Source organism: Prionailurus viverrinus, chromosome B1 (assembly GCF_022837055.1).
Source record: "Prionailurus viverrinus isolate Anna chromosome B1, UM_Priviv_1.0, whole genome shotgun sequence".
NCBI classification, from domain to species: Eukaryota; Metazoa; Chordata; class Mammalia; order Carnivora; family Felidae; genus Prionailurus; species Prionailurus viverrinus.
Window position 1 is genome coordinate 6,965,870 of NC_062564.1, and position 20,571 is coordinate 6,986,440.

At 45.0% G+C, this 20,571-nt stretch overlaps 2 protein-coding genes across 2 annotated transcripts; one reads left to right on the forward strand and one right to left on the reverse strand.

The window, feature by feature from the left end:
• Nucleotides 1-5,707: 5,707 nt before the first annotated feature.
• Nucleotides 5,708-8,231, reverse strand: LOC125164305 (beta-defensin 106A-like). Its single transcript, XM_047856942.1, has 2 exons — nt 8,183-8,231; nt 5,708-5,859 (listed from the first exon to the last, which is right to left on the reverse strand). Exons 1-2 carry the CDS (start codon nt 8,229-8,231, stop codon nt 5,708-5,710), a joined length of 201 nt encoding a protein of 66 aa, XP_047712898.1.
• Nucleotides 8,232-14,090: 5,859 nt separating this feature from the next.
• Nucleotides 14,091-17,454, forward strand: LOC125164304 (beta-defensin 105-like). Its single transcript, XM_047856941.1, has 3 exons — nt 14,091-14,160; nt 14,521-14,562; nt 17,294-17,454. The coding sequence occupies exons 1-3, from the start codon at nt 14,091-14,093 to the stop codon at nt 17,419-17,421; spliced, it is 240 nt and encodes a 79-aa protein (XP_047712897.1). The 3' UTR covers nt 17,422-17,454.
• The last annotated feature ends 3,117 nt before the right edge of the window (nt 17,455-20,571 follow it).

Consider the following 20,571-nt stretch of genomic DNA (forward strand, 5'->3'; position numbering starts at 1 on the left):
CCTCCCCTGTTCGTGCAGTCTCTCTCTCTCTCTCTCTCTCTCTCTCTCAAAAATAAATAAACATTTAAAAAAACTAAAAAAAATAAATAAAAGAAGTTCACTTAGGCTTGTGGCTGATTAGCTGTACTTTTTGGTTTGGTTGTTATGTTGAAACACTCACTTAACCCACTTTGCTTTCTCCCTTATCCCAACTATGCAAGGCCATTTTGAGGCTCCCCCACATGCTCTCCACTGAGTGAAGGCACTTAGCGAATTCTTGTGACAGTAAAACCTTGGTTTGCGAGCATAATTTGTTCCACAAACAGGCTTGTCATCCAAAGCACTTGCATATCAAAGCGAATTTCAAGGACCATTGGCTCAGCTGTGATCATGTGACATTGGGCGTCATGTACTACTCGTATTGCAAGACCTCACTCGTTTATCAAGTTAAAATTTATTAGAAATATTTGCTCATCTTGTGGAACACTCTCAGGAACAAGTTACTCGCAATCCAAGGTTTTAGCATAATTGGATTAGCTGCAGCCACTGGGAACGTTCCAGCCATGAGGGGACTCAGGAAGTGAAGGCTCAGAGTTTTGGCTGCTGCAAGGACCCGGCCCCACCGGGTTTCAGTACGTCAGAGGAATGGGTCGGTTGGCATTCCGAGTTTTCAGACAGCAGGGGTAGATGTTGGGGCAAGTTCCGATGAAGAATTCCCCTGTTTTACAGCGCCTCCGGCAGCGGGCGGTCCCATAGCCGCATATCTTGTCTGTGTCAAATTCATTTCTCACTAAATAACAGAATAAATCAGTGCGATTATCATGCCTGAAGACCAGGAGGCGGGACTTTGGCAGTGGTTTCGAGGGGATAGTGACTGAACTGACTTGAGAGAATACCCTGGAACCCTGGTGGAACAGACTTCCCAAGCCACCTCCTCCCTCTGCTCTCCTAGCTGATGGACCCCACCATCTGATTCTTTTCCAGATGAGAAGAGAATTTTAAACATTAAAATTAAACATTAATTGGCTCTTGTCACATCTCTTCTCAAAATCCCTACAATAAAATCCCTGCTCTCACTTTTTGGTTGAATCCAAGCAAGCCCTTTACCATGAGCTTCGAGCAGCGCTGGCCTCCGTTCAGGGCCCAACGCTCTTCTCCCTGGAATACTCCCCCCTCCTCCCACGAATGACCTCCTGGAATCTCCATGTCACAATGTTGGGGGATCTCTCCCTGTTCTTCCCATGTGCCCAAGTGCCCTGGAAGTTTTTTATTCCTTCACGACATCTTTCCCAAGTTGTAATTACATGATGTTTTCAGTGACTTGGTCTTCCTGATTGAATTCTAAGTTCACCAAGTGGGAGACGATGTTCATGTTCCATTCACAAATTACGGGCTCGCCCAGTGCCCAACATGTGCTTAAAAACCAACCACCTGTTGAGTGAACGTTGGGACAGAGAGGACGAGCATAAAGCAGAAGCGACATGAGCAGGGGAGAGCGGAACAGACAGAGGAGAGGAGATACCCACCGGGCTCACTGGGCTGAACCCTGGGACTTTGATTTCAGCTGCTACATGTGAAAAACCTGAAAGTCTCCACTCCCACCCTTAAGGTAAGGAAAACTCTGAACAAACTGAAAATCGATGATTTTTCTTGGACCCATCAGAGAACTTAGGTCACAGGGCAAACCACCGCTCCCAAATTTGGAGAGAGTCACAGCGGAGATGGGCTAACCTGGGGCAGAAGCCTCTGGAGCCTTAAAAGGGTAGGAACACTGTGGTCATGTTGACAAATTTCCAGAGGATGAGTGAGGGCAAGCCTGAACCAAACAACTGAGGGCCACAGGGGAAGGGACCCCACTGCTTCCTGGGTTTTAACTCCAGGACGCCCATGAGGTAATCACGGTGAAAAGCCAAGAAGTAATCCCCGGTGGCCCTGGCAAGGAAAAGGGGAAGTAATTATGTGAAATATGTCCAGAGAGTTTTCTACAACAAGAGCTGACTCTCCCAGGAAAATGATTTTACTAAAGCTTTATCTGGAGGAAGGACACGCCCCCTACACCAGCCCACCCAGCTTCCTCGCTCAAATGAATGGGACACCCTAGGACGTATTTGTGAAGGTCACATTGCAGGGACACCAGCCAGGAACAGACTGGTGTTTCTTTCAGTATGGCGGAGTCCTGATCATGAATATTTATTATATACTCATGGATATCTATTTTATACCAACACTACTTAATTTCTTTTTCCCTAAATTAATTCAATTTTTGTGTTCTTTTGGCACACTGTGTCATTGTTTGTTTGAAGTTCTTCCACATGTTCTGGCACTACAAAGTCGCTCTGGGTTTATCTTGTACGTTCTCTGCTCCAGTCTTAGAATCACCCACTTCTCCAAGGATCCCTGACTCCTTCCATTGGTGAATGGAATTAAAAACCAGTATTTGAGTGCCAGGTGTGCTCATAGTTGCTGGAATGTTCTTGCTTCTGGGACCTCTAAGCTGACAGAGCAAGGACGTACATATTTGTTTAATCACACACACACACACACACACACACACACACACACACACACCAATAAATATTTGTATATGTAACCATCTGTATGCAAGCCAGGTCTCCACCTTTCATCCATCCCCAAGTCGGTCATTCTACCTTTTCCCTGCTTATCTATAAACTCCCTCTCCAAACCTGGCTCCCACATCTGCAAGCCCGGTACTTAACTGTTCAGTTCTGGCTATAAGTGCATAGCAAGATCTGAATTGCTAAGCTTGTGTTACCTAACAAATACATCATCGGCTAGAGTGCCATGCTCTTGTGCATTGTACTAGATTATAGACTTCTTTTGTAACTGCCCACGTTACCCAGGCCAGCATCCCCTTCCCCCTGGCCTGCAGGAAAGTTGTTTTATACATTTATGATACAATTAGATAGTTCTGCATTTCACCCTGGGGTAGCCCTGACTTCCAATTAACTCTGTTAATTTGCACAGTGAACTTTAGTTCACCCTTTGGGCTGCATGGTTCTCAGGGTTTAACAAAGGCAGAGCATCATGCAGAAGTTTGATATTCTGCCCTAGCACATTCCCTGTGTTTTACCCCTGGCCAACCCCCTGGCAACCGGGGCAAAAGATCACTTCTTTTCACGATCCCTAGTTTTCCCCTTTCCAGAATGCCACATACATGGAATCATGCCGTCTATAACCTTTTTAGACTGGCTTCTTTCACACAGCAATATGCACTTAAGGTTATTCTGTGTCTTTTGGTGACTTGACCGCTTACCTGTTTTTTATTCCTGAATAATATTCCATTAGTTGGATGAACCACAGTTTGTTCTCAGCCCACCTACTGAGGGACATCTTGGTTGCTCCTGGTTTGGGGTGATTATAAACAAAGGTGCTATAAACATTCCAGGTAGGAGTTTGTTTGGACCTAAGTTTCCAATGTTTGACAAGGTTGCAACAGTAATCCAATGGAGAAAAGACAGCCTTTTGAACAAATGCTGGAGCAACTGAACACCCACAGCAAAAACAGAAATGAGAACAACATTGACCATCTTAACAGCTTTTAGAGAAATTAACTCAAAATGGTTCATGGATTTAAGTGTAACTGTAAAACCATTAAACTTTTAGAAAAGCACATAGGAGAAAATCATCTAAGACTACACAAAAAGATCTGAGACTTGACTCCCAAAGAAACCATGATCCATAGAAAGAAGCTGGACTTCACAAAGTTAAAAAAAATTGCTGCTCAAAAGATCTATTAAGAGGTTAAAAATGCAATGTATATCGGGGGGAAATTATTTGGAAATTGCATATCCAACACATGACCCATATCAAGAATATATCAAGGACTCCCAGAGCTCAACAGTGAAAACAAGAAAAAATCCAATTAGAAAATAAGTGTGAGCCATCCATTTCGCTGAAGGCTTTGTACCTTTGTACCTTTTGGCAAAAACAAAAAACGAAACAAAACAAAAAAACAAAACCACAGGATAAGGTGTTAAACATCATGAGATTTTAGAGAAAGTCAAACTAAAATGACATATAAGCTGTTGATGACAAAAACAAAAAAATCGTGGCAACTTTTTGCAGCAGATGCTAGCTAGGGTGTGGATAAGCTAGGTCACGCTTACATTCCTGGTGGGAGTGTAAAAACGGTACAGCTACTCTGGGAAACAGTTTGGCATTCTTTTGTAAAAACTAAACCTGCAACCATATGACTTGGCAAGTGCATGTTGGGACGCTTGTCTCAGAGTAATGACAAGTTGTGTTTGCTCAAACATCTATAAACGTAAAAGTTTACAACACCTTTACTTGTCATAGTACCAAACTGGAAAGAACCCGGCTGTCCCCCAGCAGGTGAATGGTTCAATGAATCCTGGTACATCCACCCGGTGGACTACGATGCAGGGACAAAAAGGGAAGACCTACTGAGACACGCACCAAACATGGAGAGTCTCCAGACCACTACAGTGAGTGAAAAGTCCCCCAGAAGTTACCTACTGTAGGATTCCATTTATTTTATTTTTAAATTCATTTATCTTGAGGGACACAGAAAGCGCATGCAAGCAGGGGAGGGGAAGACAGAGAAGGAGAGAGAGAATCCCAAACAGGCTCCTCACTGTCAGTGCAGAGCCTGAAGCCGGGCTTGAACTCACAAACCGCGAGATCATGACCTGAGCCGAAACTAAGTCGGTCGCTGAACTGATTGAGCCACCCAAGTACTCCTGTAGGATTCCATTTATATGACGTTCCTGAAGAACAAGTTGTAGAAGTGGAGAGCAGATAAGTAGTACCCGGAATTAAGGTGGAGGCAGACGCAGGAGGGAAGAGGGTGTGGCCCTGAAAGGGCAACATGGCGGGCGTGGGTGGGGGCAGGGATCTCTGTGGTGATGGACTTGTTTTGTATCCGTGTCAGTATCTGGTGTTCGTGGTGTATTGCCCTCTGGTTGTGCTCTTGGGAAAACTGCATTAAACGGTAGAGATGTATCTGTATTATATTTTACAACTGTGCATGACTCCGCAATTATCTCAAAACAGAAAAATGTCATAAAAAAAAAAAAGGTTGTTGCTTCAACGGGATTAAGCACGTTGACCTTGGGGAATCAAGAGGGAAATAAGGCAAGATTTCTGACCCAACAGGGAACCAAGGCTGGATCTTAGGCCTGGGGAACATGACCAGGAATCCTTACTTGAACTGGGTAATATGAAAGCTTAGAGTCAGAAAGTGATTTGGCAAATAATAGAAAGTCATTCGGAGACCTGGATCCAGTAATTGTCTCCAATTAAAACCATGGAGTCAAAATGATTAACTTATATATGTGTATGACACATGAGTATCCTTAATAAGTAAATTTATCTATCAACTTATCCTTAATATGTTCATTTCTCCACTTACCCATTTATCTATCATCTGTCTCAACAGGTGGTTGGGGCTGACTGCCTGAGGGCAAGTGAGAGGTTTGTTGATGTATAGTCTTTAGCAGTCCCCTTTAAAAAGAAGTATCAGATCATTTGGGGAAAGTTCCCTTACCAAAAAATTATAGAAAAAGAAGGCAAGTAGGCAGGGACCATCAGGGTTAACTACTCACATTTCCTTTCTAAGTGAAGCACTTGACAAATTGATAAAAGATAGTCATTTATTTTTATTGAGGTGTCTTCTCACTGAAGAGACCAGTGTAAAAAGAAGACAAAATGTCATTTATGTCACTCTGGAATGCCAGAGCCTTCACATTTAATCATTTGTGTTCTTCCAACATGGCTGGAGGGTCAGGCAGCATTTCAGAGACTTCTGGCAGAGAGCAACAAGTTCTTCATTTTTCTGACAAGAATTCACGCACCTCCCTTGAAGCTTGGAGCATTTCTCGTCAAAAAACGCGTTCCTGGCTATGGAAGGCAGGGAGCCACTGGGATTAATTCTCCTCTCACATACATCCAGTTACCAGGTACAGTCTCGTAACTAGTTAGGAAAGATTTCTTTACAAGCTGCCATGGTCTCATCCTGCCAGTAGATGAGATGGTAGGGAGATATTTTCTCTCCAATTTTTCTGTCTTTTTGTTTTAGGGGATTAACGACCAGGAAGAATACGTTTGTCTTGACATTTGGGGTTAGGCTGTGGGGGCTTTGGGAAGCAGAAGCTATTGTTCTTTTATCAGAATCTGTTAGCGGTACATAATGACCATCTTGTCCTTGTAAACCCCTCCAGGGCAGGTAACTCCCCAACTCGCTGTCCAAGTGTTACACCCTGAGAATTGAGCAGGTCTGAGGCTGGGGACATGGCCCACGATTGGAGTAATAAACAGGGATAAATATATAGAAAGGGAAAAGTTTACTCTTGTGGGTGGAAGGGAAAAGATTGCCTAGAAAGGCTCATCAGATTTCTTTGCCACATTTCATAAAACGTGTTCAAGGGCCAGTAGGGGCATGTGTTGGGAGTGGTTCCCCAGGACTCCTCTTGTCTATTCTGTGCAGAATATAGTGGCTCTGGCCTTAGTACTTTATCAGTAGCCGTCCTAAGAGCAGCCCGCTTCAAGTTAAGGAGAGACAGACATCTTACTGGAATCAACATTTTAGATTACCTAATCCAGGTATATTTAAGGACAGGCATCAGATGTACACAAGTTGAAATTAATGTCGACAAACAAAGGTGACTAATTCACATATATGTAAAACTAAAACCAGGCGGATTGGTATTAGCATGTGTACTAATCATTTCTAGCATCTGCATTTAAGTTCATAAGTATCAATACTCTGGTGTTTCAAAGCTCAGTGAACTTTGGCCCCCACTGCAGGGGACAGTACTCTATCCCCCCTCCTAATATTGTAAGGTCATCCCAGGCTGGAGGCACTGGACCTCACTTTTCACAAGGGTCCTTGTATTATATCCAGTTAACAGTGATGGTCCAGAAAGAGAGAGCCTCTGCAAGAGACAGCATCTGTGTCTACAAGGATTCGGATGGATCATCACACACACCCATCTAGAGGTTAATGTAACTCTGTGTGTGTGTGTGTGTGTGTGTGTGTGTGTGCGCGCGCGTGCGCGCGTGTGTGCAAATGCATATTAATAGGTCAGTTCCATTTGCTTATATAGATGATTTTATATTGCCTTATCTTATATTGTGTTAACTAAATTATATAATAAACCTGACTGATCTGAAAAGGGGGCCTTGGTCAGTTTCCAATGTGTATATCGAGGTCAGTGGAATGAACAGCTCACCGTAGGTCCTGGATCCCGGTGCACTTGGCACAGAGTCGAACCACACAGGCTCACTGCAAAACAGACCAGCAACACATACAGCTGGTGTGAGAATTCTGAGCCTCCTAAGGAGACATCTATAGCATCTGGCACAATTTGGGCTCGTTGCAGGCTCTGAAAAGCCCTTTCTCTAGCTCTCTGGAAACTGGGATGAGTCTAGTCTTGGATTTTATTTTGAGGAAGATCTGACTGGAGCCACTAGAGGTTCCTGGGAGCCAGAGGATGTGGCAGGAGTCCTGCTGTGAACTCTCAGGTCCTGGCTTCATTCCCGCTTATCTGTATGACTTTGAGAAGCCACCTAGCCCATCTGAGGCTCAGTTTCTGCATCTGAAAAATATCTATAAAGCAAACCTTCCAAGCCTGAAGTGTTGGTCTGAAATCACTAAATTCGAAGTAGGACAGAGTTTTCTTAAAGGTCCTGGCATTGGAGAACCGCATGCATTTTGTGGTGTGAAGTGTTCGTCACAAGTGCCCAGCTTCATGGTGTTGTGACGAAGGAGCAGCAGTTTGACACGTACGTTTGACCTGCGCCATGGCCGGCGTGAACGCGGTGTCCGAGCTCTGTCCCTTTCCTCGTCCCTTTTTGCCTTTTTCTGGCTCTCTTTCTTACCTGTCTCATATCTATCACGACTATTTTTTACAAGATCCATAGATGCCAACCCTAGCTTTTACATTTTTTCCCCATTTTTTTGTTTTTGTTAGTGAGCATGGAGCTGGGGACCAAAGGGCATCTTTCCTGGCATATCTTTGTTTCCTCAACCCCGTGATACCCCATCTTAGACAATCAGGGAAAATGCAATGGATTTATAGAAGAGACATTAGGGGGGTCACCTCCCATAGTAAATGCTCCCCTGCAGGGCCACCGGGCTGACCATACCAAGGTGCTCACTGAAGCAGACTCTTTCTCTGGGCCACCACCTCTAGAACCTTCCCTACAAAGACGTTCATTTTACCTGGGGCCAGAAGGAAGAGAACAGCAAAGAGAAAGAGGAATGTCCTCATGTCTCGAAGGGTCTTGAGAGATCAGCACAGCGTCCATGATAAAAGAGCAGCAAACACCCACATTTATACATTTCCCTAGACCAGAGAACATCTTGATCAGCGAGGCATGCCAGAAATGAGGACGTTTCCATGCTTTGCCAAGCCGAGCCCACATCTCAGTGGGTGTCACTCAGTCCGCAGCTCACTGTTTTCTGATACTGGAAAGTTCCTAAGAAGGACAATGGGGAAGAAGGGAAGACAGCGTAGAGGGTGCCTTGATGATCAGGGGCAGATATATGCACCAGTAGGAAGAAAGATCTGGAATCTGGCAGTTTGGATTTCTAATCCTGACTATGCTCCTTAATAGCTTTGGTTTACCCATATGTAAAATCAGAGTAATTACATAATATCATGATGGAGTCAGTGGGGTCTGAATTCCAGCTCCAATATTTGTGAGCTGTGTACATTCAGCAAGTGCTTTACTGAAACATATGTTTTATTGTTTATTTTTTAAAAAGTGCCGATACTTTAAATACTATATACATCATCTTATTTAATCTGCAAACAGCTCCCTGGATAGTTATGAGCATATGGGATATTTGATATTTGATTAAGACTATAGATACATCAAATATCCATATACTCTGACCACAGGCTGCCACTAATTTGATTATCTCTTTTTCCTAATCTGAAGTAAATCAGCTAAGTGGATGGAGAGAAAGGCCTGAATTACCTACTCTAATTCTTCCCTGTTGGGAAATACCTCTCTTTAATGTGACATTAGGGAGATGAGCCTCCCTCATCATCATTCTCCCTATTATTATTGCTACTGAAAATTGAAATATCGTAAAATATTATTAGAATAATCACAAACTCCCGAAAAGCAACCAAATGCTTGCTGTGTAACTGAAAACACGGTTTGTGAATGTGACCTGGATAAGACCATCAATTTACTTCCTTCTGCCATAGTAATGTCAATAAATGATTGAACACACAAATAACTGTGATAAAAGGGACACATTTTTAACAGAAGAATTGCAGATGGTCCCAGTACACACCTCCCTCCAGGAGGTGAGGCTTGAGTCCTCCAACTTGAATGAAGGCAATTAATTCCAAAGAATGTGGGGAGACAAGAGTGTCCCTTTAGCGCGGACAAAGCTGGCATCTTAAATGAGTGGCCAGGTTTAACATCAGGGGTGGCCAGGCATGTCCCCAGCACATTCCCCTGACACAAGGGACAAGGTGAGGAGCCTCAACCCTGTGTTATTCTTCTCCCAGACCCCAAACCCCAGTCTGGTTGAGAAAACCTCAGACAAACTCGAAATCTGTAGGTTAGTCAGTAGGAATATGACATACCAATGATAATTTCTTGGTTTTGACAAACGCATCGTGGTCATACTATTAATAATTATTAGCATGAATGTTAACATCAGGGGCAGCTGGGGGAGGGGTATGTGAGAACTCTCCACTGTGCACATTTTCTAAATTATTCTAAATTAAACAATTTGCTTAAAATAACTATGCGGGAATGTTCCATGTATCCTTAGCCTCAGTCACCATGAGATTTTTGTGAGGTGTGTGCATGTATGGGTACGTGTGTGTGTGTGTGTGTGTGTGTGTGTGTGTGTGTTGATTATATATTCTTATATGAAAAATCCAGTGAAGAATGATAGGTTGAGAGTCACCTGGGTGGCTCATCAGTTAAGTGTCAGACTTCGGCTCAGGTCATGATCTCATAGTTTGTGGATTCGAGCCCCGCGTCGGGCTCTGTGCTGACAGCTCAGAGCCTGGAGTCTGCTTTGGATTCTGTGTCTCCCTCTCTCTCTGCCCCTCCCCACTCATACTCTGTCTCTCTCTTGCTCTGAAAAATAAATAAAACATTAAAAAAAAAGAATGATAGGCTGAATATACAAACTTTTTCTATTCCCTTCCAATCCTCACTTAAAAAAATTTAGGAGAGCCTGAGTGGCTCAGTTGGTTAAGTGTCAGACTCTTGATTTCTCCTCAGGTCATGATCTCATGGTTTGTGAGATTGAGCCCTACATCAGGCTCTGGGCTGGCAGCACAGATCCTGCTTGGGATTCTTTGTCTTCCTCTCAGCATATGGTGTCTCCGTCTGTTTGAGCTGCTATAACCAAACACCCCAGACTCAGTAGCTTATAAACAACATTTATCACAGTTCTGGAAGCTGCAATACAAGACCGGGCACCAGCATGGCCGGGTGCTGGTGAGGACCCTCTTCTAGGTTGCAGATGGCTAACTTCTCACTGTGTCCTCCTTTGGGGGATGGGGACAGGGAGCTCTCAGGGGCCCCTTTTATAAAGGTGTTAATCCCATTCATGAGGGCTCCGTTCTCATGACCTAATCACATCCCAAAGGCTCATCTCCAAACATCATCACTGTGAGGATTAGGTTTCAACATGAATGTTGGGGGGGACACAGACATTCAGAGCATGGCATATGTGATTTTGTCTGAGCACTCACAAATAGCCAACTAACTCTCCCAAGGGACATGCAATGTTGTAAGAGCTAAGATGTGTCCTACTCACACCTCACTGTGAGGAGGGCAGATAACTTTGAGTGGATGAATTCCAAGGATGTGGTGAGTCCCAGGGTTTGAGGGCTGCTCAGGGAAGAGGTAAAACCATGAGAGGTGTTAATCAGGTGGTACATGGACAGGGTTGCATGAGGGGATGGGCCTCCCAGAGAAGGTAGCATGAGGCGCCCACCCCAAAGGGCCATGGAACTCCCAGGGGAGAGGGGTGCCAGACAGGGGCTCATGAGTCTAGATGATACCTCTCACCAGTAAGGTGAGAAGTCTCGGGATCAAAGCCCTAGAAGGCTGTCAGCAATTTAGAGTCTTACAGCTCTGGGATTTGTCTTATCTATGTTAGCAGATGTTGGGGGCACTTTTGTGGGGATGTGCAAAACAGGTAGGCTCTAAATGGCTAAACAAATGATGATTTGTACCATATTCAAAGCAATTGCATATGGAAGGATTTGAGTTTGGAGCAGGAGGCTTTGAGCTACAGAAGTGAGCATGGTAGGGACCACTCTATAGGGGCATCTCTGGCCTCATGATGGAGCAAGGAGGCCATGCAATCCCCATGACAAGGACTAGCACTTTAATTTGAAAGTTTCTAGAGTCATCTTGTTTTCCTAAGACTAGAAGTTCACTCCAGGTCAAGATCAGCTACATAACGTGCAAGGGCCCATGTTCAAGAAGTAGGAAAAAGGCGCCATTAAAGGTATCTAGTTCTCTTGATCTGTCATAGTAATGCTTCTTTGCTATTTAATGTCACAGTCTCCCAGGCACAAAGATACTTGAAGGACACTTGCAGATGCTCACACTGCCTGGGGATCCCCACACTGCCACTGCGCATACGTGTGTGGTCCACCATCAGCCACTGCTGGACCAGCGTGTCTTGCTCCAGAGAGAGTCAAGCCAGCTGTTTCCCCCATGAGCCTGCCACTGCCATCCATGGTGGCCGGGCAACTCTCAAGGATATGTCAATATCTGCTGCAAGCAATCCGTATTGAATTGGGGGCTGGAGAGAGGTCTGCTCCTGCCAGGTTGCCCGCCTACACCACGGCACGGTCATGGCATGGGAGGGTTTGATGGCATGCTGGGCCCTAAGACACTGCCATCCCATCTCTAGATACATCTCCACTCAGTACGAGCTGGGGGTCAGTGGTGGCAGTGTTTCTGGGAGGGATAGGAAAGGAGGAGGTTGGGTGGGGCCCCCCGGGCCAGGGGCCAGGAACCCCCAAGAAGGTGAGGAGGGGAAGGAAGGCAGATCATATGGGGACTGAGGCTCTAAGGTCCCAGACTTACTCCTATTCTGACCAGATTTGATTTACAGAGCACATATTCAAAGATAAAATTATTAAGAATTGCAATACAGTGAGTGCTGAGCATTAAACCCCAAGGTAAGAACAGGGGTGTGCAGCTGCCCTCCTCACACTTGGCCTGGCTCCAGGTTATTAAAAATGCCTGAAAGCTGAAGGCTGAGGCTGTTAGGCTCAGCTCGCATCCCCTAGTACCTACATATTGCCTTATGTTCATGAAGCTGCCTTGTTTGAAGGCCACAGAAACAAACGTGCAGATATCAGCATGGCTGCACTTTCCAGGCCAGAAAAAGCTCACTGTGAGTTGGTGTAGTTGAAAAAGAATTTACATAAAAGTTGGACGCAAAGCAGGATAGACAGACATGTGAATGTAAGGCTGGTAATAATAGCCAGACACTCTGATAGCCACTTAATACTCATTTCAGTGAGTCCTTTTAAATATCCTATGAGGTATGTACCTTTATTCCGTCCCCATTGTAAGATGAAGAGACAAGTTCAACAAAGTAAGCCACCTGCCCGAGGTCGTACATCTGCTAACCCGCTCTGTCTGACCTCAGCTTGCCTTGTTCAGTTATCCTATTTTGCATTCCCGAGATGAAGAACAGAGCCTTGCAGAAGTATGGACAACAGGATGGGACTTATTGGGGGGTGCAGGGATATAAGTAGTAATTTTGATACCTGTGTTCTTTTTTTTTTTTTCAACGTTTTATTTTATTTTTTTTGGGACAGAGAGAGACAGAGCATGAACGGGGGAGGGGCAGAGAGAGAGGGAGACACAGAATTGGAAACAGGCTCCAGGCTCCGAGCCATCAGCCCAGAGCCTGATGCGGGGCTCGAACTCACAGACCGCGAGATCGTGACCTGGCTGAAGTCGGACGCTCAACCGACTGCGCCACCCAGGCGCCCAGATACCTGTGTTCTTGATGAAGGAAAAGGATGTGGAAATTCTGCCTTTGGGCTGCTAGTTGACATTGTCACAGGCTCGGGGATTCAGAGCTAAGTTGGTAAAATGACTACCACCCCCCCCCCACTTTTCTCCCAGACCACCATAAAATTGAGATTAACCACCCCCCTTTCGTGTGTGAAGGTAGTACAAATGAAAACCAGGGCAGTAACAGTGCACATTGCTTGGGCTTTTTTTTTTTTTTTTAATTTTTTTTCAACGTTTATTTATTTTTGGGACAGAGAGAGACAGAGCATGAACAGGGGAGGGGCAGAGAGAGAGGGAGACACAGAATCGGAAACAGGCTCCAGGCTCTGAGCCATCAGCCCAGAGCCTGACGTGGGGCTCGAACTCCCGGACCGCGAGATCGTGACCTGGCTCAAGTCGGACGCTTAACCGACTGCGCCACCCAGGCGCCCCTGCTTGGGCTTTTCTTACAGGGCACCAGGCTTCTTTCCAAGCACTTCCCTATGTTCCAAGCACATCCATAGCCTCATCCCTACAGCTTGACAACAACCCTAAGAGACTGGCAGAGGAGCTGTGGGCTTCAAAGAACCAAGTGGATAGGCACAGCCATCCCCATCCCCCCAGCAAGCTTCAGCACAAAGCAAGCAGCAATTAGCATGAACACAAACAGTTCTTGGGTTGGTGCTCAGAAGTTAGGTGGGCAACCTGAGAAGATCCAGCCTCAAGGTGATGGAATGCAGCTCAGGAATGGACCAGCTCTGGGCATGTTGCGTCTGTCAATCACTATGGCTGCTCCTTAGTCAATGGAAGAGACAATGGAGCTGGGAGAGAGAAGGGGGGCTAGTAGGCTCCTACGTCCTGCATCAGTAGGATCAGTGCGTGGCTCCTGGTTTTCCAGCTCCTGGCCTCATGTTCCTTCCACTGCCCCAGCCAGAATTCCCAGAATACAGGTCCTCCCATCATGTCAGTCCTTGATCCTAGGAAATGGAGCATGTCAATGTGCTTTCTTTATTGATTCACTTCATTGACCAAGTGTATTCCCCATTACTTTCCAATATAAGTGAGCCTCCTGTCCTCTTGCAGAGGTCCCAGACCTCTGCTCCGAAGAGTCTTCCCCAGAAATGACCCTGACCGGGAAGATGTCTTATGTTGTCTTTGCCTTTTTCTTCATTTTCACCCAGTTTCCATCAGGTAATTGCAAATGGATGGGATTGTGATGGGGGCAGCTCTTAAAGCCTGATGGTTCTTTTGTGGGCCACCGTAAAATCGAGATTAACAGTCAGCTCCCCACTGAGGTCCTCACGAGAATTTCTTGAATCTACAGTGGCATTTTCTCAGCAAACTACAATTCCCTCTCCCACCTACCCCCAACCTTTTTATTAAAATTCTTACTGGTTACCGAGAGTGCTAGCCTTCAGAAATAGAATAAAGATACAGCCTCTGTGATCTGCTGACCTTTGACAGCAGATGTGTGGAGCCAGGAATGTTGTTTTGTACAGTGTTATTTCCTGCACTGACTTTAAAATCCAAAATGTGCTATTTTGAATTTAGGGTGCCAGGCAGGACTCGAGTATTCCAAGCCACTTCCAGGAGGTAAGTTGAATCCCCTGTGTGTAATTTCTACTTTTCAGACCTCTGACCTGTCAGCTCCCTCTGACTTCTGGAGGCAAGGTGTGATAGAAATAATCAGAAGAATAGTTGCCTGAAACCCCAGATTTCTGCCTCTTGTAGCCAGCATCATATCTGGGTTTGTTATCTCGCAGGGAAATCTCTTAGTTACTGAATTGGAATTTTGGTTACAGAGATTTGCACCTGGTAATGACCTATTGTCATTAGCTTGTGGTGCTAATATAAGCAAGGTTACAGGATCAGGCTTGTACCGGCCAAGAAGCTCTGCTCTGAGAACATGCTCGTCCACGTCTTACAGGCTCTGCCCCTAAACCCAGTAAGAGGTGTCCCAGCCTATGCTACTGGTCTCAGAAGGATCAAATAAAGGAGTGGTGAAATCTCACCGCCAATACAGAAGAGCTGTGCCCGTTGAAGCACCCCCTGATCTCTTTGTATACTTATCTTCTGCAGGAAGAATGCGTATTATAAACAGAACTGAAAGAAATGTCTCCAGAGAATTGCAAACAGAATTTAAAAGTGTTTAGACAGCATTTTGGAGTGAGAAACAATTAAGGTTCTACTCATCACTGAGCAGTTCCCGTGCACCAGGCAGTCTGTTAACTTTATGTGGATTATGTCATTTAACCTTCAAAACATCCCTAGGATGTGGGTGCTATTGTAACTGCTGTCTTATACAAGACGATGAAGCTGGGACATGGATGAGACGTTAAATAATTGTCCCCGGGTGACAGAATGACAAGTGGTAAGCTAGGCTTCCAACTCAGGATGCCAGAGTCACAAAGTCTGAATTCTGTGATTCCCAACCAGGTAGGAAAGCACCCAGCAATAGCCTTGAGCAGAGGTGGCATACAAAATCCTCAACAGATGGCAAGGCACTGAATGGTCAGACCACACCCTGCCTGAAAAGAGCAGATGCTGTCATAAATAATCACTCCGCCCATTGCTTGTAAGCCCTGCATATAAACACAGCCAGAGCGGGTTAGCAGGAGAATGGGTGTTCTAATTTGGCAGCAAATGGGCATCTAGAGACACTCCCCGGCATTCTGAAGCGTAGGTCAGATTAGAAACACAACATAAGTCCATATCCTACCCGGTTCCAGGGCTGAAAACGCTGATTCCTCCCTGCCTCGGTAATGCAAGGCTCAGGAGGTAAGACAGGCTGGGGCATCATCTGAGTGAAGACGGGTGGAACTCACATAAGCTGGGAAGACAAGGTAGATGGCTGCTCACCCAGAAGTTCCCAGGTAAGGAAGAAGATTGGAACTCAGAAGGAGAAAATGATAAAATCAGCAGCTAGACATGAACAAGGAGTTGAAGTGTTGTGTGGCGAGGAAGCAGGGCACTGGTTTTTCAGTGTTCTCAGGAAGCCTTCAGTAGAATGTTAGCTTGTGTCTGCCCTTGCCCCCAATCAAAGCGGGTTGGAATAAAAGTCATCGGGGGCTTTGTTTCAGAGCCAGTAGGAATTCTTATCACAAGTTGTGATGAGTGCACTACGTCTGGCAGAAGAGACATGTGATGCGGACTTGGGCTTTACTAGAGCGAAGCCTGAGGAACAGATCTGACTCTAACGGTGGACTTCGTAGAACCAACTGGATAGTCACGGCCATCCCCATGCCCCCCAGGCAAGCTTCAGCACAAAGCAAGCAGCAATTAGCATGAGCACAAACAGCTCTTCGGTTGGTTTTCATGAGTTAGGTGGGCAACCTGAGGAGATCCAGCATCAAGGTGATGTAATGCAGTCCAGGAATGGACCAACTCTGGGCGTGTCACTGAGCCATGATGTGAGAGGGAAGGAGAGGGAGGAAACATCTTCTTTGATGAGACAGGGAACGTAAAATCCTAAATAGCCACTGAGGATGGGGAAATAAACTGTCAAGGAGCCCAGTGAGTGGTTGTCGTAGTGAGACCAACCTGTAAGGTTCCATGTAGCTCTGGGTTACTGACAAGAAGGTAGTTAATAGGAAAGAAAATAAGGGGTTGCAACATAAAGGTTTCCACTGGAGAACCAGACCAGCAAATAAAGGACTCTTGGCTGGCGAAGGCACTACCTCCCTGGTCCGTGAAAGTTATCCTGAAAAATTTTTTTGTGATCATGTAAAACAGCTTTTGCTTAAAGTAACAACACCAAAAAACAGCTAATTGACTAAATAGTGTTTGGCAAGATGTTCTCACATGAATTACTCCATTTGACCACTAAAAGAATTTACAGTGTAGACAAGTGTTTCTAGAATGTTCATTTGACAAATGAGAAAGTTGAGATCAGGCAGTTTGCAGAGGACACACACCATTTCCAAACCCCCCCAAAAAACTGCACTGAACTTCACCTCTACCTTCAAGGATCTTTTCAAACCACAAGATAACCCTCTAATCTTTATCCTGTAACCTTTACAGAAGTATCAGGTATGTATTTTTATGCTTCTGTAATATACACGACACTTGGCCCCACTGTGCTTACTTGTGACACAGGCCAGGTTATAAACACATGAAGAACAAAGAATGTGCCGACCTCTTGCTTCAAAATTAAGTCTCCCCATCTCCATCCTGAGAAAAGCAGAGCTCTTTGAAAAATCAGGGCTGGCTCTTAAAAACACTCTTTATGACCATATAAATCCTCCCTTATTTGGGTGGCCTTTGATGTTCTCCCCACGTCCAGGGAGTCCCTGGACAGGTGTGTCAGCAGATCTTTCTGGCGTAGGTGACTTTGCTGCTTGTGAGCCGTGCAGGCTCGGCCGGGGCAAGTGCCGGAAGATGTGTGGTGAGGATGAGAAGCCTGTTGGACATTGCAAGCTGAACTTTTTCTGTTGCCGCCGGAAGGTCAGCTGAACCCGATGGGCCCTCCTCCAGTCTTGGAAGCGGGCCTGGACTTTCAAAGGAGGGCAAGAGAAATTGGGTGGCTTTACCCAAGTAACACCGTGAGTGAGTCTCAGAATCATTCCGGTTTCTTTCTCCCCTTGTTTTGTTTCTTTGCTTATTTTTTATTGATTTTAAAATCAAGATTCGAAGGTGCCTAAGAGCCTAATCAGATACTACCACTACAAATTTGTGGAGTACTTGTCATTTGTGAGTATTTCCCCCATACTTTCCTCAGAGAACTCAATATAACCTTATGAAGTAGATTTTATTATCTCTATTTATATTTGAAGAAATTGAGACCCAGAGAAGCTGTCACTTCCTCAAGGTCATAGCCTGGGAGCCAGAAACAGACGTGTATACCCCCATCATGTTCTGTGTATCTATCTATGTGTACCAATTTTAACAAAATAGAGAAACAGAAAGGGCATCGCATTTGTGTCAGTGGGCTTATAATTGTATAGAATACAAGAAATTATCCACGTCATTTCTTGGTATATCAATGCATTGTCATTCTTTACTTCTAGAACTTATGGTGTATTTTTTAGGCAACTCATACTTACTCAATTAATGTCTGTGGCACCAACTTCTCACTTCTTTTCTTGCCTATAAATGAAAATGCCAGAGATTGACTTACAATGCTCAGCCTAGACTAAGCATGGATGGTTGACTATATAACTTTTTGCCTCATGAAGTAAAATTTGTAGCTTCATACAATAAAGGTCAAAATTATTCATCCTTATGAGCAGCTACTCAAATTTGATCACTCAGTTTTTACATGTGAGACAAACAGTATTTTGCTTAATGTTTGAGCTACCATCGTATGATTGGTCATTTTGTACTCCAGTACATCTTTTGGTCTCTCCTTGGTGGGAGAATGGTGGATGGGAGGAAGGGGTTCTCTCCCCCACCTCTCCAGCAGTGGCTGCCTCTCCCAGGTGCCCACACTTCAAAGTGTCTACAGGCAAATAGCTCCCACTGGAGTTGTGCACCATGGCAGGACAGAAAAGTCAGCACTGGAGTGGACTGCACTCACGAGATTAGGGAGGGCAAAGGGGCGTGGCTTCCACAGACCCAGTGAATGCTACTCAAGGTCACTGGGCTGAAACCATCCTAAAGGGAAAATTCCCAAATAATGTGGCCTGCTAGAACAAGGGAACCGTAGTAAGTGGTTTAAGATAGAGACCTGGGAGGTTAGGTTTAAGATAAGTTCATAAGATGGACCAGAAACAATATCAACCATTCAGGACACAGTAGAATGCCGTGGGCCACACGGGAGCCTTGAAAGAACACAGAAACATGGGGCGCCTGGGTGGCGCAGTCGGTTAAGCGTCCGACTTCAGCCAGGTCACGATCTCGCGGTCCGTGAGTTCGAGCCCCGCGTCAGGCTCTGGGCTGATGGCTCAGAGCCTGGAGCCTGTTTCCGATTCTGTGTCTCCCTCTCTCTCTGCCCCTCCGCCGTTCATGCTCTGTCTCTCTCTGTCCCAAAAATAAATAAATGTTGAAAAAAAAAATTTTTAAAAAGAAAGAACACAGAAATATGCTTTCCAAAAGGAGATTTATCTTGGAACATTGCGGTATCCGTTTCTTTCACTGTACAACAAAGCACCACAAAAGTTAGCAGCTTAAATAGCACACGTTATCTCTCAGGCTTCCATAGGTCCAAAGTCTGGGCACAGGGTAGCTAGACTCCCTGCTCAGGGTTTCACAAGACTGACAGCATGGTGTTGGCCCAGATTTGGATCTAATCCAAGGCAAGAGATCTACTCGCACACCCCTGGGGCTGCTGGGAAAATTCTGTCACTTGGGGTCCTAGGCCTGGGGTGGGTGGCTGTTGTCTTGCAGGCTGTCAGCATCGGGCTACCTGAGTGAGCCGGGGCCGCCTTCTTTTTCCTACCCAATGGCTCTTCCCATAGAACAGCAGTTTCTCCTTCAAGGCCAGTGAGAGGCTCTCATCCTTCAAAACTCCAATTTCTTTCTAATCAGAACAAAAGAAAGGGGGAGAAAACCAAGCTTCACAGAATAACGTTTTTGTTCACCATTGGAATCAAATTAGTATTGATCCAAACTAGATTGTTTAAAGTTTATTTATATTTGAAAGAGAGAGAGAGTGAGCAGGGTAGGGGAAGAGAGGGAGACACAGAATCCAAGCAGGCTCCAGGCTCTGGGCAGAGAGCCCGACGTGGGACTCCAACCCATGAACCCAGAGATCATGACCTGAGCTGAAGTCAGACACTTAACCAACTGAACCACCCAGGCGGTGGGTGGTTGTAAACAAACTAGATTGTTTAAAATTAATTGCAACCCCCAAGTCATTTATAATATTACTCAAACATGGATTGCAAGATAAATGACAGGGAATTCAAATGGTACCTCAGGAAATATCTGTTTAACACAAAAGTAGTCAGTAATGCAGGAACAGAGCGGGGGAAAGAGGCATAACGTTTAGAAAACAAATAGCAAGTGGCAGATGTAAATCTTACCTCATCAATTATGGCATTAAATGCAAATGGGCTAAACACTCCAGTTAGAACCTAGCAGAATGGAGTATGTAAAGAAGATGCAACTCTATGCTGTTTGCCAGAGACACAGTTTAGATTCAAGGAACTAAAGAGATCAAAACGGATGGAAAAAGATATAGCCAAAGGCAAGAGAACTTTGTACAATGGTAGATGAGTCAAAGCCTCATGAGTCAACATGACAATTATAAGTGTATATAAACCTCACAGGAGTCACAAAATACACGAAGTGAGAACTGACACATCGCAGGGAGAAACCGATAATTCAACAAAAATATTGGAGGACTTTAATATTTAATAAGGAAATAGATCTGAAGACACTGTGAACCAGTTGGACATCTATGGCACACTCCACCCAACAACAGCAAAATACACATTCTTCTCAAGGTCCCATGAGACGTTCTGTAGACGTTCTTCCAAAATATCTGCAGAATAGGCCATATGGTAAGCCAAAAATCCAGCCTCAATGATTTCAAAGGATCGAAATCATACCAAGTATCCTCTCTGACCAAAAAGGAATAACAAGAGAAAAATTGGGAAAGTCACAAAGATGTGGAAATGAACAACATGCTCCTAGATCAGCAATGGGTCAAAGAAGAAATCG

Excerpts from the sequence above, each read along its gene's own strand:
- LOC125164305 (XM_047856942.1), bottom strand. The coding sequence starts at position 8,231 with ATGAGGACATTCCTCTTTCTCTTTGCTGTTCTCTTCCTTCTGGCCCCA. Across the intron at positions 5,860-8,182 it reads TCTCTTCCTTCTGGCCCCAG|CCAGGAACGCGTTTTTTGAC; the intron begins GTAAAATGAACG and ends TGCCTTCCATAG.
- LOC125164304 (XM_047856941.1), top strand. The coding sequence starts at position 14,091 with ATGACCCTGACCGGGAAGATGTCTTATGTTGTCTTTGCCTTTTTCTTC. Across the intron at positions 14,161-14,520 it reads TTTCACCCAGTTTCCATCAG|GGTGCCAGGCAGGACTCGAG; the intron begins GTAATTGCAAAT and ends TTTTGAATTTAG. Across the intron at positions 14,563-17,293 it reads TTCCAAGCCACTTCCAGGAG|GTGACTTTGCTGCTTGTGAG; the intron begins GTAAGTTGAATC and ends TTTCTGGCGTAG.